The sequence below is a fragment of the Oncorhynchus nerka genome, linkage group LG10 (assembly GCF_034236695.1).
Source record: "Oncorhynchus nerka isolate Pitt River linkage group LG10, Oner_Uvic_2.0, whole genome shotgun sequence".
Taxonomy (NCBI): Eukaryota; Metazoa; Chordata; class Actinopteri; order Salmoniformes; family Salmonidae; genus Oncorhynchus; species Oncorhynchus nerka.
The window spans coordinates 29496809-29518122 of record NC_088405.1 but is presented as its reverse complement, the minus strand read 5'-3'; the positions used below and the strand labels follow the sequence as shown (position 1 = coordinate 29518122).

At 41.7% G+C, this 21314-nt stretch overlaps 1 protein-coding gene across 1 annotated transcript in view; it reads left to right on the top strand.

Annotated features, from left to right (window-relative positions):
* The window catches only part of tp53bp2a (tumor protein p53 binding protein, 2a), a 51613-nt gene that overhangs the window by 9390 nt on the left and 20909 nt on the right, over nucleotides 1-21314 (top strand). The window contains 4 exon segments of the mRNA XM_029669423.2: nucleotides 11674-11821; nucleotides 13675-13788; nucleotides 15973-16043; nucleotides 16620-16721. Coding sequence (XP_029525283.2) covers nucleotides 11674-11821; nucleotides 13675-13788; nucleotides 15973-16043; nucleotides 16620-16721 — 435 coding nt within the window.

Below are 21314 nucleotides of genomic sequence, written 5' to 3'. Positions count from 1 at the left end.
CAGGAACCTGCCCAAAACCACTGGTGCAGGGTCAACTCATTTCCCATCCCTTAATGGTTAATGTTAGGTTTGGGGGTGAGTCAATCTGATGTTAGAGCAGGGCACTCCGTACCTCAAGCCCCTTGGTCTAGGCAACATGACAAGCTCAATGTAGTTGAAAGTTTGCACCCCCCCCCCAGGGTCATGTTTGAAGGGTTACATTAGTGTCATCAGCTGTGGTTGCTCTCAGAAGTGCTGAATCCCAGACGGACAGGGTTTGATGTTGTTTTGCTACCATTGGCTTTCATCAGGCAGACCAATGCCTGTCTAATCACAACAGGATGTTGGGTGCACCTGCTATCTATTTGACTGGCAGCTGGCACTCTTAGAAACGACCCTTTTTCCTCAAGCGGGGAATGCAGCACAGCATGTGGTCTGGGTAATGCTGACGCTGCTACGCTCTCTATCTTGGGTGAAGGTGTCAAGGTTTAGACTAGTATATAGCAAGGATTTTGTGGCGTGCTTTTATTTGGCTTGGGTTAATTGTTTTCTTACTGAATAGGCATATCAGTTGACTTTGGCCGACTTGTCTTAGATCTTTTTCCTGTGCTTTGTTATACAGCTGGAGTTATTGTTGCTTAATAGTCTAATCAGGTTTTTATTGACCTGTGTTTGTTTCTCTGGCTGTGGTGTTTATGACTTACAATTTTGAGTCCATACATTTTCATACTGGTCCCCCTTGGCAATCAAACCCACAACCGCCATGCTCTACCAACTGAGCTACACAGGACAATGAATATTTAATACACTCTAGGGTAGTCTCAACACCACTCTCCGTACTTTAGTTTAACATTCTCCTCTAGCGTTTGTATGAACTTGAAGATGATTATAGGCAATGTTGTATAAAAGAGAAATGAGCATAATAGAAAATAGTTTTATGATATTAAGGTACATAAATTGAATATGTGCTAGCTGTTGGTAACGGCTTTCCCATTACAACAAATGGGCAATTTACTAGACATTTTATGCCAGTACAGTCTATTTCTATGACCCACCCCTCCTCTCTATAATCTCTCACACCTCTCCTTTACGGCTGTGGCGGACATGACGTTTTCTCAGCTGGTTATTGTCATGGAAAAGACTGCTGGTCTCACGGTAGTATCTCCAGGCTTACACACACAAAAGCTGCATACAAGCCTCTGATGCGCGCATTTGGGACTTCTACATTTAAAAGGTATAATTTAATATACACCGTCACAATAAATCCGTTATTGATTTTAGTCCGGTCTAAAGAAACATTATGATAGGAAGAAAATGTATCTCAAAAGAACAGAGTATGAGTTGGCCTACTGCAGGGGTCGGCAACCTAACGCAAAAAAACATCTATAGAGTAGCAGTCAAAAGTTTGGACACCTACTCATTCCAGGGTATTTCTTTATTTGTACTATTTGCTACATTGTAGAATAATAGTGAAGACTTCAAAACTATGAAATAACACATGAAATCATTTAGTAACCAAAAAAGCAAGAACAGCTCAAATAAGCAAAAAGAAACGACAGTCCATCATTACTTTAAGACATGAAGGTCAATCAATCCGGAAAAGGTCAAGAACTATGAACGTTTCTTCAAGTGCAGTCGCAAAAACCAAGTGCAATGATGAAACTGGCTCCCTTGAGGACCGCCATAGGAAAGGAAGACCCAGAGTTACCTCTGCTTTAGAGGATAAGTTCATTAGAGTTACTAGCCTCAGAAATTGCCGCCCAAATAAATGCTTCACAGAGTTCAAGTAACACACATTTCAATATCAACTGTTCAGAGGAGACTGTAAAACAGGCCTCCATGGTCGAATTGCAGCAAAGAAACCACTACTAAAGGACACCGATAAGAAGAGACTTGCTTTGGTCAAGAAACACGAGCAATGGACATTAGACCGGTGTAAATCTGTCCTTTGGTTTAATGAGTCCAAATTTGAGATTTTTGGTTCCAACCGCCATGTCTTTGTGAGACGCAGAGTAGGTGAACGGATGATCTCCGCATGCGTGGTCTCACCATAAATCATGGATTAGGAGGTGGGATGGTGTTGAGATGCTTTGCTGGTGACAATGTCTGTGATTTAAAAAAACTTGTTTTTTTTTAATTCAAGGCACACTTAACCAGCATGGCTTCCACAGCATACTGCAGCAATATGCCATCCCATCTGGTTTGCGCTTAGTCCCATTATCATTTGTTTTTCAACAGTACAATGTCCCAACACATCTCCAGGCTGTGTGAGGGTTATTTGACCAAGAAGGAGAGTAATGGAGTGCTGCATCAGATGACCTGGCCTCCACAATCACCCGACCTCAACCCAAATGAGAGGGTTTGGGATGAGTTGGACTGCAGAGTGAAGGAAAATTAGCCAACAAGTGCTCAGCTCATGTGGGAACTCCAAGACTGATGGAAATACATTACTCATGAAGCTGGTTGAGAGAATGCCAAGAGTGTGCAAATCTGTCAAGGCAAAGGGTGGCTACTTTGAAGAATCTAAAATATGAAATATATTTTGATTTGTTTAATACTTTTTTGCTTACTACATGATTCCATATGTGTCATTTCATAGATTTGATGTCTTCACTATTATTCTAAAATGTAGAAAATAGTCCAAATAAAGGAAAACCCTTGAATGTGTAGGCTTGTCCAAACTTTTGACTGGTACTGTATGTTCCTAACCAGTTTATATTTGCAATACGACACCTCGGGGGTTTGTGGTATATGGCCAATATACTATAGTTAAGGGCTGTATCCAGGCACTCCGCGTTGGCCATATACCACACCCCCTCGGGCCTTATTGCTCAAATAAACCATGAGACTGTTGGGAAAAAATTCCAGGTGAAGCTGGTTGAGAGAATGCCAAGCGTGCGCAAAGCTGTCATCAAAGCAAAGGGTGGCTACTTTGAAGAATCTTAAATATAAATAATTGTTTAAACACTTGTTTTACTACCTGATTCCATATGTGTTATTTCATAGTTTTGATGTCCTTACTATTATTCTACAGTTTGATTTTATAAACTGGAGAAAATAATTGAAATTGCATGAATTAGTTTCGAAATTGCATTGGTATTCACTGTAATGTTGTAGTTCCCAACGTATGTCAACCCTGATTAGCCAATAGGCTTTCATGATTTTGCAGGAGTTTCATATTATTAATTCAAAACCAAGGCAGCACCGAAGATGAGAGATTTGTTTTCAGGTAGCTAGCAAGCCTTTTTTTGTTAATTAAAAAAGTTCAGGGTGCAAAATGTCATCAGCAAGGAAATAAGGTAAGACACTCATTTATTGCCACTTAGACAAAGGACTATGGATTAGTTTTACCGAAGGACCGGTCTGTTTGCTCTCTCTGTTATAAAACTGTTGATTTGTTGGATATGAAGTGTACGGCATTATTTTGAAACGAGACATGAGGGAAAAGTTAAAGGATGAGGCTGACAAGGTTGAAGGAATCAAGAGGGCCGTGTCCAGGTATGAAAAGCAAAGCTTTGTGTTCACAAATCTATATGCAGTCAAAAAGCAAGCTACAGAGAGATCTACAAAGTGCATTGCATTGAATGAATCATCACCTTAGAAAGCGCTGTTCATTTTGTCACATTTAGGCTTTGAAACAACATCCACAACTACCATGTTTTACTCTGTTTCAACCTGCTGTTGAACTTATTGTTTTAAAATTGATCATCACAATGAGGTGAGTTAAAAGCATGATACTGTTTTGGTGATAAGTGTTTGATATGATTTTCATTTGCATTGTAGAGGGACAATAGAGCCCCATTTTAGGACCTGATGGTCGACTTCAATGCTGAGCCCCAGAGGGTTTTACCATATGTCACAACCTCTATCTTGATCATCTCTCTCGCTCTCTTTCTCATTCTCTCATCTCCTCTCGTTCTTTCTCTATTGTCTCCTTTCTCTCTCTCCTAAAATTAACAGGGTCCCCTGGATGTCCTACTTTCCTTTAAAGAGCGTGATGTCAGCTGCTGCGCCTATTTCTGAGTGACTTTTCTTGTCCTGCTGGGATTTAAAGCATATTTGCCCTCCTGGAAAAAAAGAGGCGAATCTAATGCATTAAAGCTCCATATTGAAGCGTCTGAGAACTATATGCTTGTCTTACATGATTTGTTGCCCCACTACAACCAAGCAGCCGCCGTCCATAAAAAGCTTAAGTATCTGGGTCACTGTTATTTGAAACCTTGCTGACCAGATCTGACCAACCTCTCCTGCAAAGATAAAGCTTATACTCTGCTAGATCAGTTGAATGAGCCACACACACTGTAGGCCAGTGGTATATAAAGGAGGGGAGTTCTGGCTCGGGGGTTGAACTTTCTCTATTAGGCACAGTTCTGGGTTTAGCTTTAGGCACAGATCTGGGACCAGGACAAATAAAAACAACAACAAAAATATCACTGCCAGCAGCAATGGCAGGTTTCAAGCTTTGGCCCCATAGCGCAACCAATAAACATCTTCTCCAGAACCGCTCGACCAATCAGCACCAACTTTGGCATGTTGCATCTATAGATGCACGTCTTTGAACGCAATACACTCATTTTGTATGACAGTTTTATTCATGTCCAACAGCACCGCTATGCAGCCAAACTGACGAACTCTACATGTTAACTAGAGCATGTGTGCATCTGTCAAATTCATTCACTCTGAGTCAAACAGATCAACAGATATTAACATGTATCCATTGTAGTGCCACTGTGTGGTCAATCTGAATGTGCTTGGAAATGTTGTTTTATTTTACAATGTGAATATTTAATTTAACCAGGAAGGGCTCATTTGAGATTTGAAATCATTTTCATTACACAGTCATTACACAATTACAGACAGACAACATGAAAAGCTATAATTAATCTACTAAAAACCATAGAATTCACAAGAGTATAACAAAATCATAAAACGGCAAATTAAAAACATTAACAGGTCAGGGAATCAGCCTCAAAATCCTTCATCAATGATTTAAAAACACCAATCAGGACAAGTTCTTCCAGTTTAAAAGTATTTTGTAAGGCGTTCCAAGACGATGGCGCAGAGTACATAAAAGCCCTTTTACCAAATTCAGTTGGGACATTTGGAACAGTTAGTAGGATAAAGTCCTGTGAACGAAGAGAATACCCACCACATTTCTGAACAACACATATGTCCTAATAAAATGGAAGTAAACCCAAAATGACTTTGTAAGTAAAAGTATACTAGTGACTGAGCCTGTGAGTGACTAGAAAAGGCCAGCCAACCCTGGTTTACAGTGTGCAGTGGTGCGTAAGGGTTTTGCAGTTTAAAATAAATCTCAATGCGCCATGGTAAAGGGTGTCAATTGATCTCAAACACTGAGCAGAAGCATTCATATATCCAATATCCCCATAGTCTAGTAAAGGCGTAAATGTAGCTGATACTAGCCGACTCCTGGCTTCAAAATAAAAACTGGCCTTATTCCTAAAATAAAATCCCAACTTCAGCTTCAATTTTTTGTAATTTGTTGAATATGCAATTTAAAAGAGGTCGTCATTCACTAAAATGCCAAGATATTTGAGGTTACAGTCAATCTCATTGCCCTGACAGGTAGTAATAGGTGAAACATTCAGAGGTCTATTTCTTGCTTTAGAAACACCATTAGTTTAGTCAGTATTGAGGATACGCTTCAATTGACACAAGGTATGTTGAACAGTATAAAAAGAAGTTTGCAAGTTCTGGTAAGCTTTTGTAAGAGACAATGCACAACAATAAACAGTATCATCAGCATAAAAGTGAAGTTGTGCATTTTGGACATTTTGTCTAAATTATTTATATAAATAGTGAATAAGAGGGGACAAGTACAGAGCCCTGGGGCACACCATTACAGACAGATAATTTTAACAGACATGAGCCCATCAAATTGAGTGCACTATCAGACAGAGTTAGCAAACCATGCAACTGCATGCTCCAAAAGACCTCCACTTGACAATCTCTGCCTCAGTGTAGCATGATCAACTGTATGAAACACCTTAGAGAGATCTGTAAAAAGTGAGACACAGTGCTGTTTTGTCAAAGGCTTCAGTGATATCATTTAAAACCTTCATGGCTGCTGTAATTGCGCTATGCTTCTTCCTGAAGCCCGATTGGTACATTGATAAAATAGATTTTGTTTTTATATACTATTTTAGCTGTTCACTCACAAGGGTTTAGAGTATTTTCACCAGGGGTGACAGCTTTGAGATTGGCCTATAATTATTTGAAAGAGTTGGATCTCCCCCTTTTAAAAGTGGTAGGACAAATGCTGATTTCCAGATCTTTGGAATTTCATTACATTCCAGGGTTAGATGGAACAGAGGGGTTCTGCTATGAAATCAGCTACCAGATTTAAAATGCAGGGATCAAGAGGACCTGCAGGCTTTCTTTGATCTAAGGATTTCAGGGCTACCAGATGATACAAAGTGCTCATTTCAGTTTTGTCAGATACAGCAACAAAGTCCTTCAGTACACATGACGGTAATTCCTTAACATTACTGTTTCCAGACGTAGACTTAACAGCCTTTCTGTTTATGCAACACCACATCCACATGAATGTTTATTGGTCAGTAGCATACATGTTTGAGACGCTACCCTGGAAAATAGTGTCCATAGATGCTAAATATCAAGTTTTGTGCAGCGTTGTCTATCTGTGCCAGAGGAGTAGCGGTGTGTTTTTTTCCCACAAAATCCTAAATGGCGGAAAATTCTACATGACGGTCGTTATGGAAATTGAGACATTTGTTCCTTGTGAGGAGAGGGACATACAGTCGGGAGAACAAGTATTTGATACACTGCTGATTTTGCAGGTTTTCCTACTTACAAATCATGTAGAGGTCTATAATTTTTATCATAGGTACACTTCGACTGTGAGAGACAGAATCTAAAGAATCCAAAAATCCAGAAAATCACATTGTATGATTTTAAAGTAATTAATTTGCATTTTATTGCATGACATAAGTATCTGAAAAGCAGAACTTAATATTTGGCACAGAAACCTTTGTTTGCAATTACAGAGATCATATCTTTCCTGTAGTTCTTGACCAGGTTTGCACACACTGCAGCAGGGATTTTGGCCCACTCCTCCATACAGACCTCTAGATCCTTCAGGTTTCGGGGTGGTCGCTGGGCAATACGGACTTTCAGCTCCCTCCAATATTTTCTATTGGGTTCAGGTCTGGAGACTGGCTAGGCCACTCCAGGACCTTGAGATGCTTCTTACGGAGCCACTCTTTAGTTGCCCTGGCTGTGTGTTTCGGGTCGTTGTCATGCTGGAAGACCCAGCCACGACCCATGTTCAATGCTCTTAATGAGGGAAGGAGGTTGTTGGCCAAGATCTCGCGATACGTGGCCCCATCCATCCTCCACTCAATTCGGTGCAGTCATCCTGTCCCCTTTGCAGAAAAGCATCCCCAAAGAATGATGTTTCCACCTCCATGCTTCACGGTTGGGATGGTGTTCTTGGGGTTGTACTCATCCTTCTTCTTCCTCCAAACACGGCGAGTGGAGTTTAGACCAAAATGCTCTATTTTTGTCTCATCAGACCACATGACCTTCTCCCATTCCTCCTCTGGATCATCCAGATGGTCATTGACAAACTTCAGACGGGCCAGGACATGCGCTGGCCTGAGCAAGGGGACCTTGCGACCTTGTCCTGTAGCCCATCCCAGCCTTGTGCAGGTCTACAATTTTATCCCTGATGTCCTTACACAGCTCTCTGGTCTTGACCATTGTGGAGAGGTTGGAGTCTGTTTGATTGAGTGTGTGGATAGGTGTCTTTTATACAGGTAACGAGTTCAAACAGGTGCAGTTAATACAGGTAATGAGTGGAGAACAGGAGGACTTCTTAAAGAAAAACTAACATCTGTGAGAGACGGAATTCTTACTGGTTGGTAGGTGATCAAATACTTATGCCATGCAATAAAATGCAAATTAATTACTTAAAAATCATACAATGTGATTTTCTGGATTTTTGTTTTAGATTCCGTCTCTCACAGTTACAGACCTCTACATGCTTTGTAAGTAGGAAACACTGCCGATTTTGCAGGTTATCAAATACTTGTTCTCCCCACTGTATGTACCAAATTTCATGACTAGGTCAAATGGGGTGAGTTTTCATTTTCAATTGCTTGTTTTCAAATGCTTGTTATAACGCCACAATGTGCCCAATTGACATGGCATTGCATGAGAGGATGTGGCCCATGGGCTTTTACCATCACGTCAAGTTGCACCCTCCTGGGTCTTAACATCTCACAGGAATTTGCCATTTATTAAACCAAATCTGCGGATAACTGGAATAATAACGGCAACAAATATGAATTACACCCAGATTTTCTGTTTGAACCCATAACAATTCTGTATTTAGGACCTTCATTAGGTGGGATGTCCCTTTCTGAGGTGGAAGTTTGTGAATGATGGATCTGTCGTTCTTAAAACCCCTTCCCTTCATCTGGGGTGGTCCTTTTAGAGGGTGTGGCGTGAACCGCTGTGACCCTTTCATATACAACCCCCCCCATCATCATAGGACTCCCGAGTGGCGCAGCGGTCTAAGGCACTGCATCTCAGTGCTAGAGGCATCACTACAACCATGGTTCGATCCCGGGCTGTATCACAACCAGCCGTGATTGGGAGTCCCAGAGGGTGGTGCACAATTTGGCCCAGCGTCGTCCGGGTTAGGGGAGGGTTTGGCCGTGGTAGGCCTTCATTGTAAAATAATAATTTGTTCTTAACTGTCTTGCCTAGTTTAAGGTTAAATAAATCAAATCACAGGGCGAATCATGCTTGGCTTACTTACCAAGCATGATGTATGGCTAATTACTTAATCATTCAATAAAGTGGCCATTTGCGTCCGTATTTAACCAAACTACTGGTTAGGTCTGGACCACCTAGATTGCATTATCGGCGGTGATATTAACTGTGTGTATTGTGAGATCGCTTTTGATTTCTTAGACCTGAGCATTTAAAAAAAGGCCAGAAGAGAACAGTTTTATGGTTAGAACGGACTCTTAGAAGGATGGCTACTAGGGCTGTGACAATTGTTTTTTTCCATGGCAAACAAATTGTCCTTTAAAAACCTGCGGTATGTAAAATATTGTATAGTATAGCTTGGAAAATAAATACATGAGACTCTGGATGGCAACATAATTTGGTTCCCAACATTAGGGCTGTTTAACTGAAGAAGTTAAATCAGCTTTGTGTTTTGTTTCCTTGTCACAAAACTAACAAGTATAACTCAATTGAACCTTTATTTAACAATACGGGTATCATCCAGACCCTACTGGCTACCTAGTTAGGACAATGTCAGTGTTCTGAAAATACAGGTTAAGTGAATGCAGTGTAGTTGATGCCATTTTGGAATCAGCTCTAACCTTTCTGGTGCTCTCACATCCAAGCGACAAGGAGGGGAATCCACTTTAGACCATTGAGATGCAGTGATGTGGAGTCCACTGTGCTGAACATATACTATAGCCTGTCTTTGTTTTCACTGAGAGGGCTTTAGCTGCACTGCCCTCAGCCTTTGTGCCTGGGTGACCTGAATGACCCAATGTCCCTAATGTAGCCCTCCTAGGCATGGCTGGGCTGCGTATTCTTTACTGTGGTAAAGGGAATAGTATACTGCTTCTACATCACTCTTATAGTCTAACCAAGGGGCACGAGCTGGAGAACAAACTGGATCTATAAAGGATGTTATTCTATTTAAGTTAGCTGACATAACAGTACTAAAGTCGACGGGAATGATAGAATTATGTTCCTTGGGCCGGGTTGGGTCAACGAGGGGTGACGTACACACACACACTGAGTGTATTTAGTTCACCTTGTACCATAGGTTTATCCACAGGAGACCTCAGAATGCGTTGTTTATTTGATAACAGTTTCATTTCAATCTGTCACGCCAATATCTGTGCAGATTACTGCAGAGCGCATATTCCACGAGTGGCCCAAAGCTTCTGAAACGCGCATCTGTTTATGACAACAGGGGGTTTTCAGCGTGGAGGGTCAGCATCTGTAAAGGGCTTATTGAACCAAGTTCACTGAAACATTACAATGGGATTGAGGCTCGGTTCTATTCATTCAGTGGCGTGTGTTTTTAGATTAATCCAATGGGTTTTTAGTGGCATGCTTTCTAGTAAACTATCAAAAACTTGAGTCCCATCTCGCAGTCGTTCTCAGTGTTAGATCTCACCGTCTTGAGGCCAATGCAGGGGCAGCCTCGGCAACAACTTCAAATTTTCAAATTCAGTGAAATTTGGCAGATAAATAATTTTGGCTGAATAGACAGCCCTTCAGCCAGAGCTACAGTATTTCTACCCTTCAAAGTGCTCTGCTTGTTAGCAGTAGGGCTGTCATCGTGCCGACAGCCTTGGTTAACATAAGCAGGCCATCAGCAGGGAAAAATGCGAGATACTCTACTCAGGTTTCCATGTGGATACAGAGGAACGAGGGCACAGACAATATCTGTTTTATTTTTTGTCTGATTCCATATTGTCTTTTCCCCCAAAAATGTACAGTTTTGTTTTTCCAGGTTTCTGTTTTTTCTAGTTTTAAGTTTTCAATCTCAAAATCACAATTTATTATTTATAGAAAAACAACAAAAATGGATGTTCTAAGTCCACAACGATGCTTAAACCACATCAGGAGACCACTTTTGAGGTTTGTGAAAAATCAAAGAAATGTAGAGTCTTGGGTGTAGTTGCTCTTTAATTAAACTGTGCTCCAGCCAGAGACCATTATTTGGTTAGCTACGTTTCTGTAGCGCTCATGTGATTGCAGAGTTTGCAAACCAAATGGCTACTGGATTAATGCAAATAATCACGATACAATTCTGCCAGGTCGGCACGGGCTACCTTGTAGTTAACATTTAATTGAGAAGGTTTTTTGGCAAAGCCTTTCCATCTACCAGAAGACGTTATCATTACATTAGCATCGCTGACGACTACCCAAAGTGGTAGACAAAAACAGACGCACAGACATGCAGGCTTGTGCTGATGCCTCCAGAAAGTGAAGGGAAATGCAAATCATTGATGCAGTTTATTCATGTCATATGATCATCTTGGACAAATGAAAGCATTTTCTAATAATTTCAAAACATTTGAGTTCATTTCCTACTTAAGATCAATACATTTCAGTTCATTTCCTACTTAAGATCAATACATTTAGTTCATTTCCTACTTAAGATCAATACATTTAGTTCATTTCCTACTTAAGATCAATACATTTAGTTCATTTCCTACTTAAGATCAATACATTTAGTTCATTTCCTACTTAAGATCAATACATTTAGTTCATTTCCTCCTAAGTTCAATACATTTGAGAATATTGTTGAATTCCGTGTTAATGTATGGATTCCGTGATTCCGTCCGTGTTCTCCGCAGCATGTTGCTATCAGTGTCGTGCAGGCAGGTGCGTGGCTTTTAGATATCCATCACTGAGAGTTGCATATGCAGGTTTGATAGCCTTGAAGTTGTCACTCTCTTACAATATTGATTGTGTTTTTAGGATAACTATGTTTGCCATGTGTCTTATGCCTCAGTGGGCATCTCTAGCCTTCATCAACTCTGATCATAACATTTGTGAAGTTGTTTATGTGAACAGTAGACATTAGAATAGGGTGCGATTTTCAAACGTTGAAGGATGTCCTCATTCTAATACCCTTAATAATGTCTCTTCTCTGTCCCTTAGATGTTCCTGACAGTGTACCTCAGTAACAATGACCAGCATTTTACAGAGGTGCCCGTTACCCCAGAGACGCTGTGCCGGGACGTGGTGGAGCTATGTAAGGAGCCCGGAGAGACTGAATGCCACCTGGCTGAGATGTGGCGTGGATCTGGTGAGCCTTCTCCCCCTTCACGCGCGTATATGCCTGACAATTACCACCCCTATGCCTGTTATTTAGGCACCTGGACTAGTACCAATGTCTATGATCTACTGGTTACTTGGGAAAAACACATCTTGTCTTCTAAACAAACCCCAAGATTATATAGAACATAGGGAGAGTTTTGAGAGAACATACTATTTTGGAAGGGACACAGAATAAAGGCTGGCTGTGTGCCAACTGGCCAGATCTTTGTCTGTGTTATCTCTGACGCTGACAAACTGGGTGTATTATCTTTGTAGCCCACCACACAGATAACACATCTCTCACAAGTCTCTCTCAAGTGGAGAAATACGACTTCAGCCTTGCACAATCCCCACAGCTGCTCTCCAAGAATTCTTAGAACTCAAGTACCTGTGGTTAGAAGTGGACCGTTTCCATGGTTGTGTGTGGTTGCCATGAGAGACGAGACTGGGTGCCTGTGTTCAGGCTGGAGTACCTCTGTGTCCTTGAGGGGAAGATTTTATAAGTGCTCAAGTGAAATCAGATTAATTTTGCACCTCTTTTTACAAAGCTGTTTTATTCTTTAGGTTTAGATAAATCCAACAAGAAAAACCAGGCCGTGCGTTAATACTGTCCTGATTATTTCACAAACTTTTTTGTTATAAGAGAATCAAATCAAATGTATTTATATAGCCCTTCTTATATCAGCTGATATCTCAAAGTGCTGTACAGAAACCCCAAACAATCTAAAACCCCAAACAGCAAGCAATGCAGGTGTAGAAGCACGGTGGCTAGGAAAAACTCCCTAGAATGGCCAAAACCTAGGAAGAAACCTAGAGAGGAACCAGGCTATGTGGGGTGGCCAGTCCTCTTCTGGCTGTGCCGGGTGGAGATTATAACAGAACATGGACAAGATGTTCAAATTTTCATAAATGACCAGCATGGTCGAATAATAATAAGGCAGAACAGTTGAAACTGGAGCAGCAGCACGGCCAGGTGAACTGGGGACAGCAAGGAGTCATCATGTCAGGTAGTCCTGGGGCATGGTCCTAGGGCTCAGGTCCTCCGAGAGAGAGAAAGAAAGAGAGAAGGAGAGAATTAGAGAACGCAGACTTAGATTCACACGGACACCGAATAGGACAGGAGAAGTACTCCAGATATAACAAACTGACCCTAGCCCCCGACACATAAACTACTGCAGCATAAATACTGGAGGCTGAGACAGGAGGGGTCAGGAGACACTGTGGCCCCATCCGAGGACACCCCCGGACAGGGCCAAACAGGAAGGATATAACCCCACCCACTGTGCCAAAGCACAGCCCCCACACCACTAGAGGGATATCTTCAACCACCAAGGCATGAGCAACGTGGTTGGAACGTTTTAAATACATTGGTGCACTAATCAACCATGTGTTTTAGTACTTCTGTGTAATGAAGAGAAGACGCAAGATGTGTAGCGGTTGGAGTGGTTGTGTAACGGGTCAGCTGAAAACATCAACAACAGGTCATTGTCCTTCCCTGGGGCAGCACCTCTCAGAGAGATGAAGTGAAAACGGAAATCTTGATTTAAATGCCTCTCCTTAGACTGTAGCCTAGTCCAGTCAGTCAGTGTGGTCTGACCAGATTAACAAACCACACAACACGTCATACGACACACATCTTGAGTTTTCCTTCATTTTCGCTGCGCTTGTCACTTTAGTCCTTGTATGTAAAACGCATGAATACTGATAGGTGGGTCAAAACACATTTTACAGGGGGTGTCCATGTCAATATTTCTGAAGCCTGGGGGGTGCACTGCTTCTGTTCTATAACATCCTAAACCTGTGTGTTCTCTATTCTAACCCCCCCCCCCACCACCACATCAGAGCGACCTGTAGGAGTCGGGGAGAGGATGCTGGACGTGCTCCAGCATTGGGGGCAGCACAGGGCAGAGGTGCGCTTCTACCTGCGCCATGACCGAGCGCCCAGCAGAGAATCTGGTGAGTTCCCAATGACCTGACATTGGCAAAGTGCGTACAGAAGAACACAAGCACAACCACACAGATACATTTGGAATTTATTTCAATTGACTGATTTTCTCAAATAAACTGTACATACATCAGACAGTGTAAGGACAATCTCAGACACGTAACAAGTTGTTAGAAAGGAGGAACTCATCCCCATGAGGTTGTTACTACTTTGTTTTTCTTCAGGGACATAAAAACTAGAGTTTTTGTCCACGAGGCGGTGTGGATCCTCTGTCCCTCTTTGCATAATTCCTAAACCCTCTACCATTCACAGTTTGTGTCTGGGATTAGATGGTCGTTTTCCTTTCTGGCCATTTTAGCCTGCACTTGTTTTCCCGTACAGTTAGCTTGTTTGTTCTGAGGCCATGTCTTTGTAGTTAGTTGCCTTGTGAAGGACTAAAATTGATTAGCTTAGCATTGTGTTCTTTCCCACAGAGTTAGTTAGCCTTGTGGTACAATTAGCTAGCTAAGCAGTGTTTTCTCTCCCAATGATGGCTTAGCTTTTTTTCTGTCCTGTCTATCTCATTTCTTCTTTCTCATAAAGCTTGCTTTGCTAGCTAACTATATAGACTATATTAAGTTATGGTGATAGGAATTGCCAGGGACCTCACGATACGATATTATCACAAAACTTAGGTGCCGATACGATATTTACTGTGATTCTCACAATGCTATATGTATTGCGATTCGATATTGCAATTTGATGTTCCAAACATATTGCTCACTATGTGTCTGCTGCAAAAACACGCACGCACGCACGCACGCACGCACGCACACACACACACTCATTAATTCATACATACATACATACATACATACATACATACACACACACACACAATGGGTGTACAAAACATTAGAAATACCTTCCTAATTTTGAGCTGCACCCCCTTTTGCCCTCAGAACAGCCTCAATTCATCAGGGCATGGACACTACAAAGGGTCAAAAACGTTCCACAGGGATGCTGGCCCATGTTGACCCCAATGCTTCCCACAGTTGTGTCAAGTTGGCTGGATGTCCTTTGGTGGTGGACCATTTATTGATGCACACAGGAAACTGTTGAGCGTGGAAAACCCAGCAGTTTTGCAGTTCTTGACACACTCAACCAGTGCACCTGGCACCTACTACCATACCCCGTTCAAAGGCACTTAAATATTTTGTCTTGCCCGTTCACCCTCTGAATGGTACACAATTGTCTCAGGACTTAAAAATCCGTCTGTAACCTGTCTCCTCCTCTATATATATAGAGAGAAACTGTGTGATGTGCGCATTGACCTCACGGAAGAAAAACATACAAAACGGAATTCAAATAATTGTGTGTGTGTGTGTGTGTGTGTATATGTGTGTGTGTGTGTGTGTATATATATATATATACACACACACCTACTCATTCAAGGGTTTAGTTATGTGGTGTTTTTACAAATCAATGTATTAATATAATATTGTCCAAAAATATTGCGATATGTAACTATCAAAACAGTTCTCCCCATCACTATTAAGTTAGCTAAGTAGGCTTTTCAGTTCATTTGTCATAGCATTACCTTATAGGCTAATTATTCATTCAGAGTTAGCTTAGCATGTTATTGTGCCCCTGAGTAGTCCCCCAGGCCTAGCCAATATTTGTAGCAGATTCTGTCCAAAACTATTATGTAAGTTGCTTGGTCACGGGCCGGTGCTCGAGGGATGAAATCAGTTCCACTGGCTCCCTATGACACCCTCAACACACAGACACAAATACACACACAGTCAATGATCAGCCCCTCATAGACCCAGGGTACTGTAGTAAATCCTGGGATTATGACCGGTCTCTGGGCGACACTGATGTCTTTGTGCTGGCTGAGTGGCTTAGCTCGTCGCTAACGCTAGCCCGTCTGTGTTTGTGTAACCTGCTTGTGACTCCTCCCCTCCAGCCGAAGGAGCCTATTGCAGAATGTGTGTGTCTACTGTATGTGGTGTGTCAGTGTGTGGTGTATATAAAGGGCGAGAGCGAGAGACGTTTGCTTCACTCATATCAGCTTTAGTTCCAATGAACACTTTGCGTGAGTTTCTCATAGTTTCCTAACAGGCTTGGTGGCTTTTAATGTTAGTCAGGACAACTTTTTATGCTTTAACCTTCTCTCTGACTGTTTTTGCTGAGGTTTTGGATGTATGTTTCAGGTGGCTCACGAGGATCAGACTCCAAGAGGAACGGAGTGAAGAGCACCTGGGATAGACGGATGGAGAACGGGGTGAGTTCAGAAACCAGTGACTTTAGACAAACGTCCTCTTGTTCGCCTTTTGAAACCCAGTTTTTCATTCAGTCACTGTGTAGTATAGTTTCTACACTGCTGATTGCTGAACCCCCTCTACTTTTCCTGGCCTATGAGTCATTGGATTAGTCAATTAATCAAACATTAACTTTCCCTCTGAATTGTTGTGACTCATTGATCTAGCTCTTTTATAAAAACTTGTTTTACCATTTCCTCTGCTGCTCTTTGTATTAGTAAACTTTTAAACCCATCTAAAACTTCCGAAGAGAAGGAGAGGGAGAGAGGGGAAAAACGAGTTCAGTTACTCCTGTGTCACCAATGACGCAAAAAACGTCCCCATATTTGAACACGAGTGTGTGCTATTTACCCACATGCAGAGACTGTGCTTGTCCTACATAGCTTCAGGCCTGTCTTGACACCGACGCAAAACACACAACATTTGCCTTGGAGTGAGAGATGATGTGTTTGTATATGTACAATATGAATGTGTGTCTTACTTTGCCAACTCTTTTTCTGTGTGTGGCTGACCGTCTCTCCTTGTTGTACCCTGCTCAGGTGTCGGCCCCACGGATGGACATGACTCTGGCTGAGCTGCAGGAGATGGCTGCCAGACAGCAGCAGCAGATAGACGCACAGCAACATCTCCTCGCCTCCAAGGTAACAAGGGAGGGGGGGTAGAAAGATGGAGGTGGGGGCAGTGGAAAGGAGGAGATGAGACATGGAGGAAGAAAGAAAGTGAGGGAAAGAGGGGGTGAGGGGGTGGGATGAAAGCGAGAGGGAGTTGCTAAGAGTGAGAGGAAGATGAAAGAGTGCAGGTAAAGTGATGGAAATAAATGGAGAGGATGGAAAACAGAGACGAGGGGGGATGAGAGAGGGGAAGATTAAAGGCGAGGGCAAAGCGATGGCGAAAAGGGGAGGCAAGGAGCACAGAAGGTGAGTTATCGGGGAGAAAAAAATATTTTATGGAATAGAAAGAGAACCCTGTTGTTGTAGTGGTCTTGAGCGGGTGACTTAAGGGTGAAGGTAATACACAGGAGAGGAAACACACAGGTAGTGCTGAGCAATGAACCGAAATGTCGGTTATTTTTTGTTTTTTAAACAACTAATTGACTGGCGTTGGTTCAATTATTTGAATTCCGTTTTGTATGTTTTTCTTCCATGAGGTCAATGCGAACATCACACAGTTTCTCTAGAAATAAATCAGATCCAGCCTGAACTGTGCGATGTAGTAGGGAGTTGTAGTTTCCAACGGGCCAATATTCTATATAGTTTAGTGATTAACTATACTGAACAAAAATTTCTAAGATTTGACTGAGTTACAGTTTATATAAGGAAATCAGTTGATTTAAATAAATGTATTAGGCCCTAATCTGTGGATTTCACATGACTGGGAATACAGATGCATCTGTTAGTCACAGACACCGCAACACCGGTAGTGGCGTGGATCAGAAAACCATTCAGTATCTGGTGTGTGACCACCATTTGCCTCATGAAATGCGACACATCTCCTTTGCATGTTGTTGATTGTGGCCTGTGGAATGTTGTCCCACTCCTTTTCAATGGCTGTGCGAAGTTGCTGGATATTGGCGGGAACTGGACCACGCTGTCGTACACGCTGATACAGAGCATCCCAAACATGCTCAATGGGTGACATATCTGGTGATTTTGCAGGCCATGGAAGAAGTGGGACATTTTCAGCTTCCAGGAATTGTGCACATATCCTTGCGACATGGGGCCTTGCATTATCATGCTAAAACATGAGGTGATGGCGGAGGATGACTGGCACGACAATGGGCCTCACGATCTCGTTACAATATCTCTGTGGGCTCAAATTGCTATTGATAAAATGCAATTGTGTTCGTTGTCCTTAACTTATGCCTGCCCATACCATAACCCCACCGCCACAATAGGGCACTCTGTTCACATCGTTGACATCTGTAAACCAACGCCATACACGTGATCGATCTGGGGTTGTGAGGCCTGTTGGACGTTCTGCCAAATTCTCTAAAATGACGTTGAAGGCGGCTTATAGTAAAGAAATTAGCATTCAATTCTCTGGCAGCAGCTATGGTGGACATTCCTGAAGCCAGCATGCCAATTGCACGTTCCCTGAACTTGAGACATCTGGCACTGTGTTGTGTAACAAAACTGCACATTTTAGAGTGGCCTTTTATTGTCCCCCAGTACAAGGTGCACCTGTGTAATGATCATGTTTAATCAGCTTCTTGATATGCCACACCTGTCAGGTGGATGGATGATCTTGGCAAAACAGAAATGCTCACTAACAGGGATGTTAACAAATTTGTCCACAAGTTTAGAGAAATGCTCTTTTTGTGCAAATTGAACATTTTTGAGATCTTTTGTTTCAGCACATAAAACGGGGGACAAATACTTTACATTTTATGTTTATATTTTTGTTCAGTGTGCAATGACCAATGTGTATCTACTTGCCCGGTCTGTGTTTCTATTACAACTGCTACAGACGAGAGAAGAATGCATGATCGTGAGGTGATATACAGAGCTCGCTGTTGCTTCGCGAGGTATCGCAACCTGAAAATTGTGATTGTTAGTTAATATTCAGCAGTCATGAAAGTATGCCGTATTTACTTTGAAGAACTACACAAATAGTGACTTTGTCAGACAGCATAGGCAGCAGCTCTATAGAGATGACTTGGAATTAAATAATAGTCCTCAAATAAAGCAAATGTAATATGTGACCGACCGGCTCGATTCGGACTTATGTAGCAACATTTGAAATGGTGTTTTTTACATTAGATAACAGTAGAGGAACAATGGAGAAGTAATTCTGCTTTGAAAGTTGATTAACTTGTAACCTCACTTTTGAGAAAATGGCCCTTGAATGTTTTGGTATCTACAGGGGAGAGTTCTTTGTCTACACCCATTCAGCATTGTTGTAACCTTTTTATTTAACTAGGCAAGTCAGTTAAAAACAAATTCTTATTTGGAATGACGGCCTACTGATGAACAGTGGGTTTACTGCCTTGTTCAAAGGCAGAACGACAGATTTTTACCTTGTCAGTTCGGGGATTCGATCCAGCAACCTTTCGGTTACTGGCCCAACACTCACACTATCTTAAGCTTTAGCCCCACCCATTTCTTTTAAGGATATACTTGTAGCGCTATGTACGAAACAACCAAAGATTTCAAGACTAAAGGCTGGCTTATACTACGGGTGTGTTGGTAAATGTAACCTGGAGTGCCAGAGTGTGCTCTGGGCATTGGTAAACTCAGCGCATTGTCAGATTGTTTGTTCATAAATCGCTCTCGGAGCAATCAGAGTACATGCTGGATGCTCTGGCCGAGGAGTGGGGTTAATCCGAGTGTTCTGACCTAACAGCTGCAGTCAAGCACCCAGTCTAACTGACTGACTAATGTAGGGTAGCTTGCTAGCTACTTCCAGACACAAATGAGAGAACAGCTCACTCTAACCATTTTACTCGCCCTAGCAGAGCTATTGAATTACGCTTTTTTGCCAACGTTTACTGACACCAGACATATTTAACGGGTGTTGAGGGTTCGTAAATTATTGTGGAGTCTGGCACAGTCGAGTGCTCTGAAATCGGAGTAGATAGCCAGAGCGAATTTACCAGCTACGTCAATCGACAGTTGTCGCAGTGACATTCTATTGAAATAGTTACTTGCATAGTGGAGTCTTTTTTTGTTACTACCCTGCATGAATCTGCAGGTAACTAACCAACCAGTTTCAATGTTATCTTCTTTGGGGTAGGGGGCAATATTTTCACGTCCCGATGAAAAGCGTGCCCAGAGTAAACTGCCTGCTACTCAGGCCCAGATGCTAGGATATGCATAATATTAGTAGATTTGGACATAAAACACTCAGTTTCTAAAACGTTGAATGATGACTGTGCGTATAACATAACTCATATGGCAGGCAAAAACCTGAGAAAAAATCCAACCAGGAAGTGGGAAATCTGAGGTTTGTAGGTTTTCAAGTCTTAGCTTATCCATGAGAGCTGATTGAGTCATGGGTCTGCCAGAAGGCCATGTGCTCAGTCAGGTGTGCGCCCGTGAGAGTTAGCTCCGTTCCCTTTCATTTCTAAAGACAAAGGAATTCTCCGGTTGAAACATTATCGAAGATTTATGATAAAAACATCCTAAAGATTGATTATATACATCGTTTGACATGTTTCTACGAACTGTAATATAACTTTTTCGACTTTGTCTGGACCTAGTGCCTGCGCATTTGGATTACTGTACTAAATGCGCGAACAAAAAGGAGGTATTTGGACATATGATGGACTTTATCGAACCAAACTAACATTTATTGTGGAATCGGGATTCCTGGGAGTGCATTCTGATGAAGATCATCAAAGGTAAGTGAATATTTATAATGCTTTTTCCGACTTTTGTTGACTCCATAACATGGTGGGTATCTGTATTGCTTGTTTTGGTCTCTGAGCGCTGTACTCAGATTATTCCATGGTGTGCTTTTTCCATAAAGCTTTTTTGAAATCAGCGGTTGCATTAAGGAGAAGTACATCTTTAATTCCATGCATAGCAGTTGTATTTTCATCAACATTTATGATGAGTATTTCTGTAAATTGACGTAGCTCTATGCACTTTCACCGGATGTTTTGGAGGCAAAACATAACAACGCGCCAATGTAAACAGAGATTTTTGGATATAAATATGAACTTTATTGAACAAAACATACATGTATTGTATTGTGTAACATGAAGTCCTATGAGTGCCATCTGATGAAGATCATCAAAGGTTAGTGATACATTTTATTTATATTTCTGCTTTTTGTGACTCCTCTCTTTGGCTGGAAAAATTGCTGTGTTTTTTGTGTCTAAGTGCAGACCTAACATAATCGCATGGTATGCTTTTGTTGTAAAGCCTTTTTGAAATCGGACACTGTGGTGGGATTAAAAAGTTTGTCTTTAAAATGGTGTATATACATGTATGTTTGAGGAATTTTAATTATGATATTTCTGTTTGAATTTGGCGCCCTGCACTTTTACTGGATGTTGGTCAGGTGGGACGTTAAAGTCCCACGTACCCTAGAGAGGTTAACTAGCTATAACTAGCAATGCAAATGGCTCTGAGATACGAATAATATTACTACAGAGATTATACACGTAACGTTAGCTAGCTAACAGTACACTTTAAATGAAAATGACTTTCTGACAGAATTAGAAACGTGTGATATCTGAATATGTAGATAGCTAGACTCTCTTACCAGTATACATGGATGGACGCTTCTCC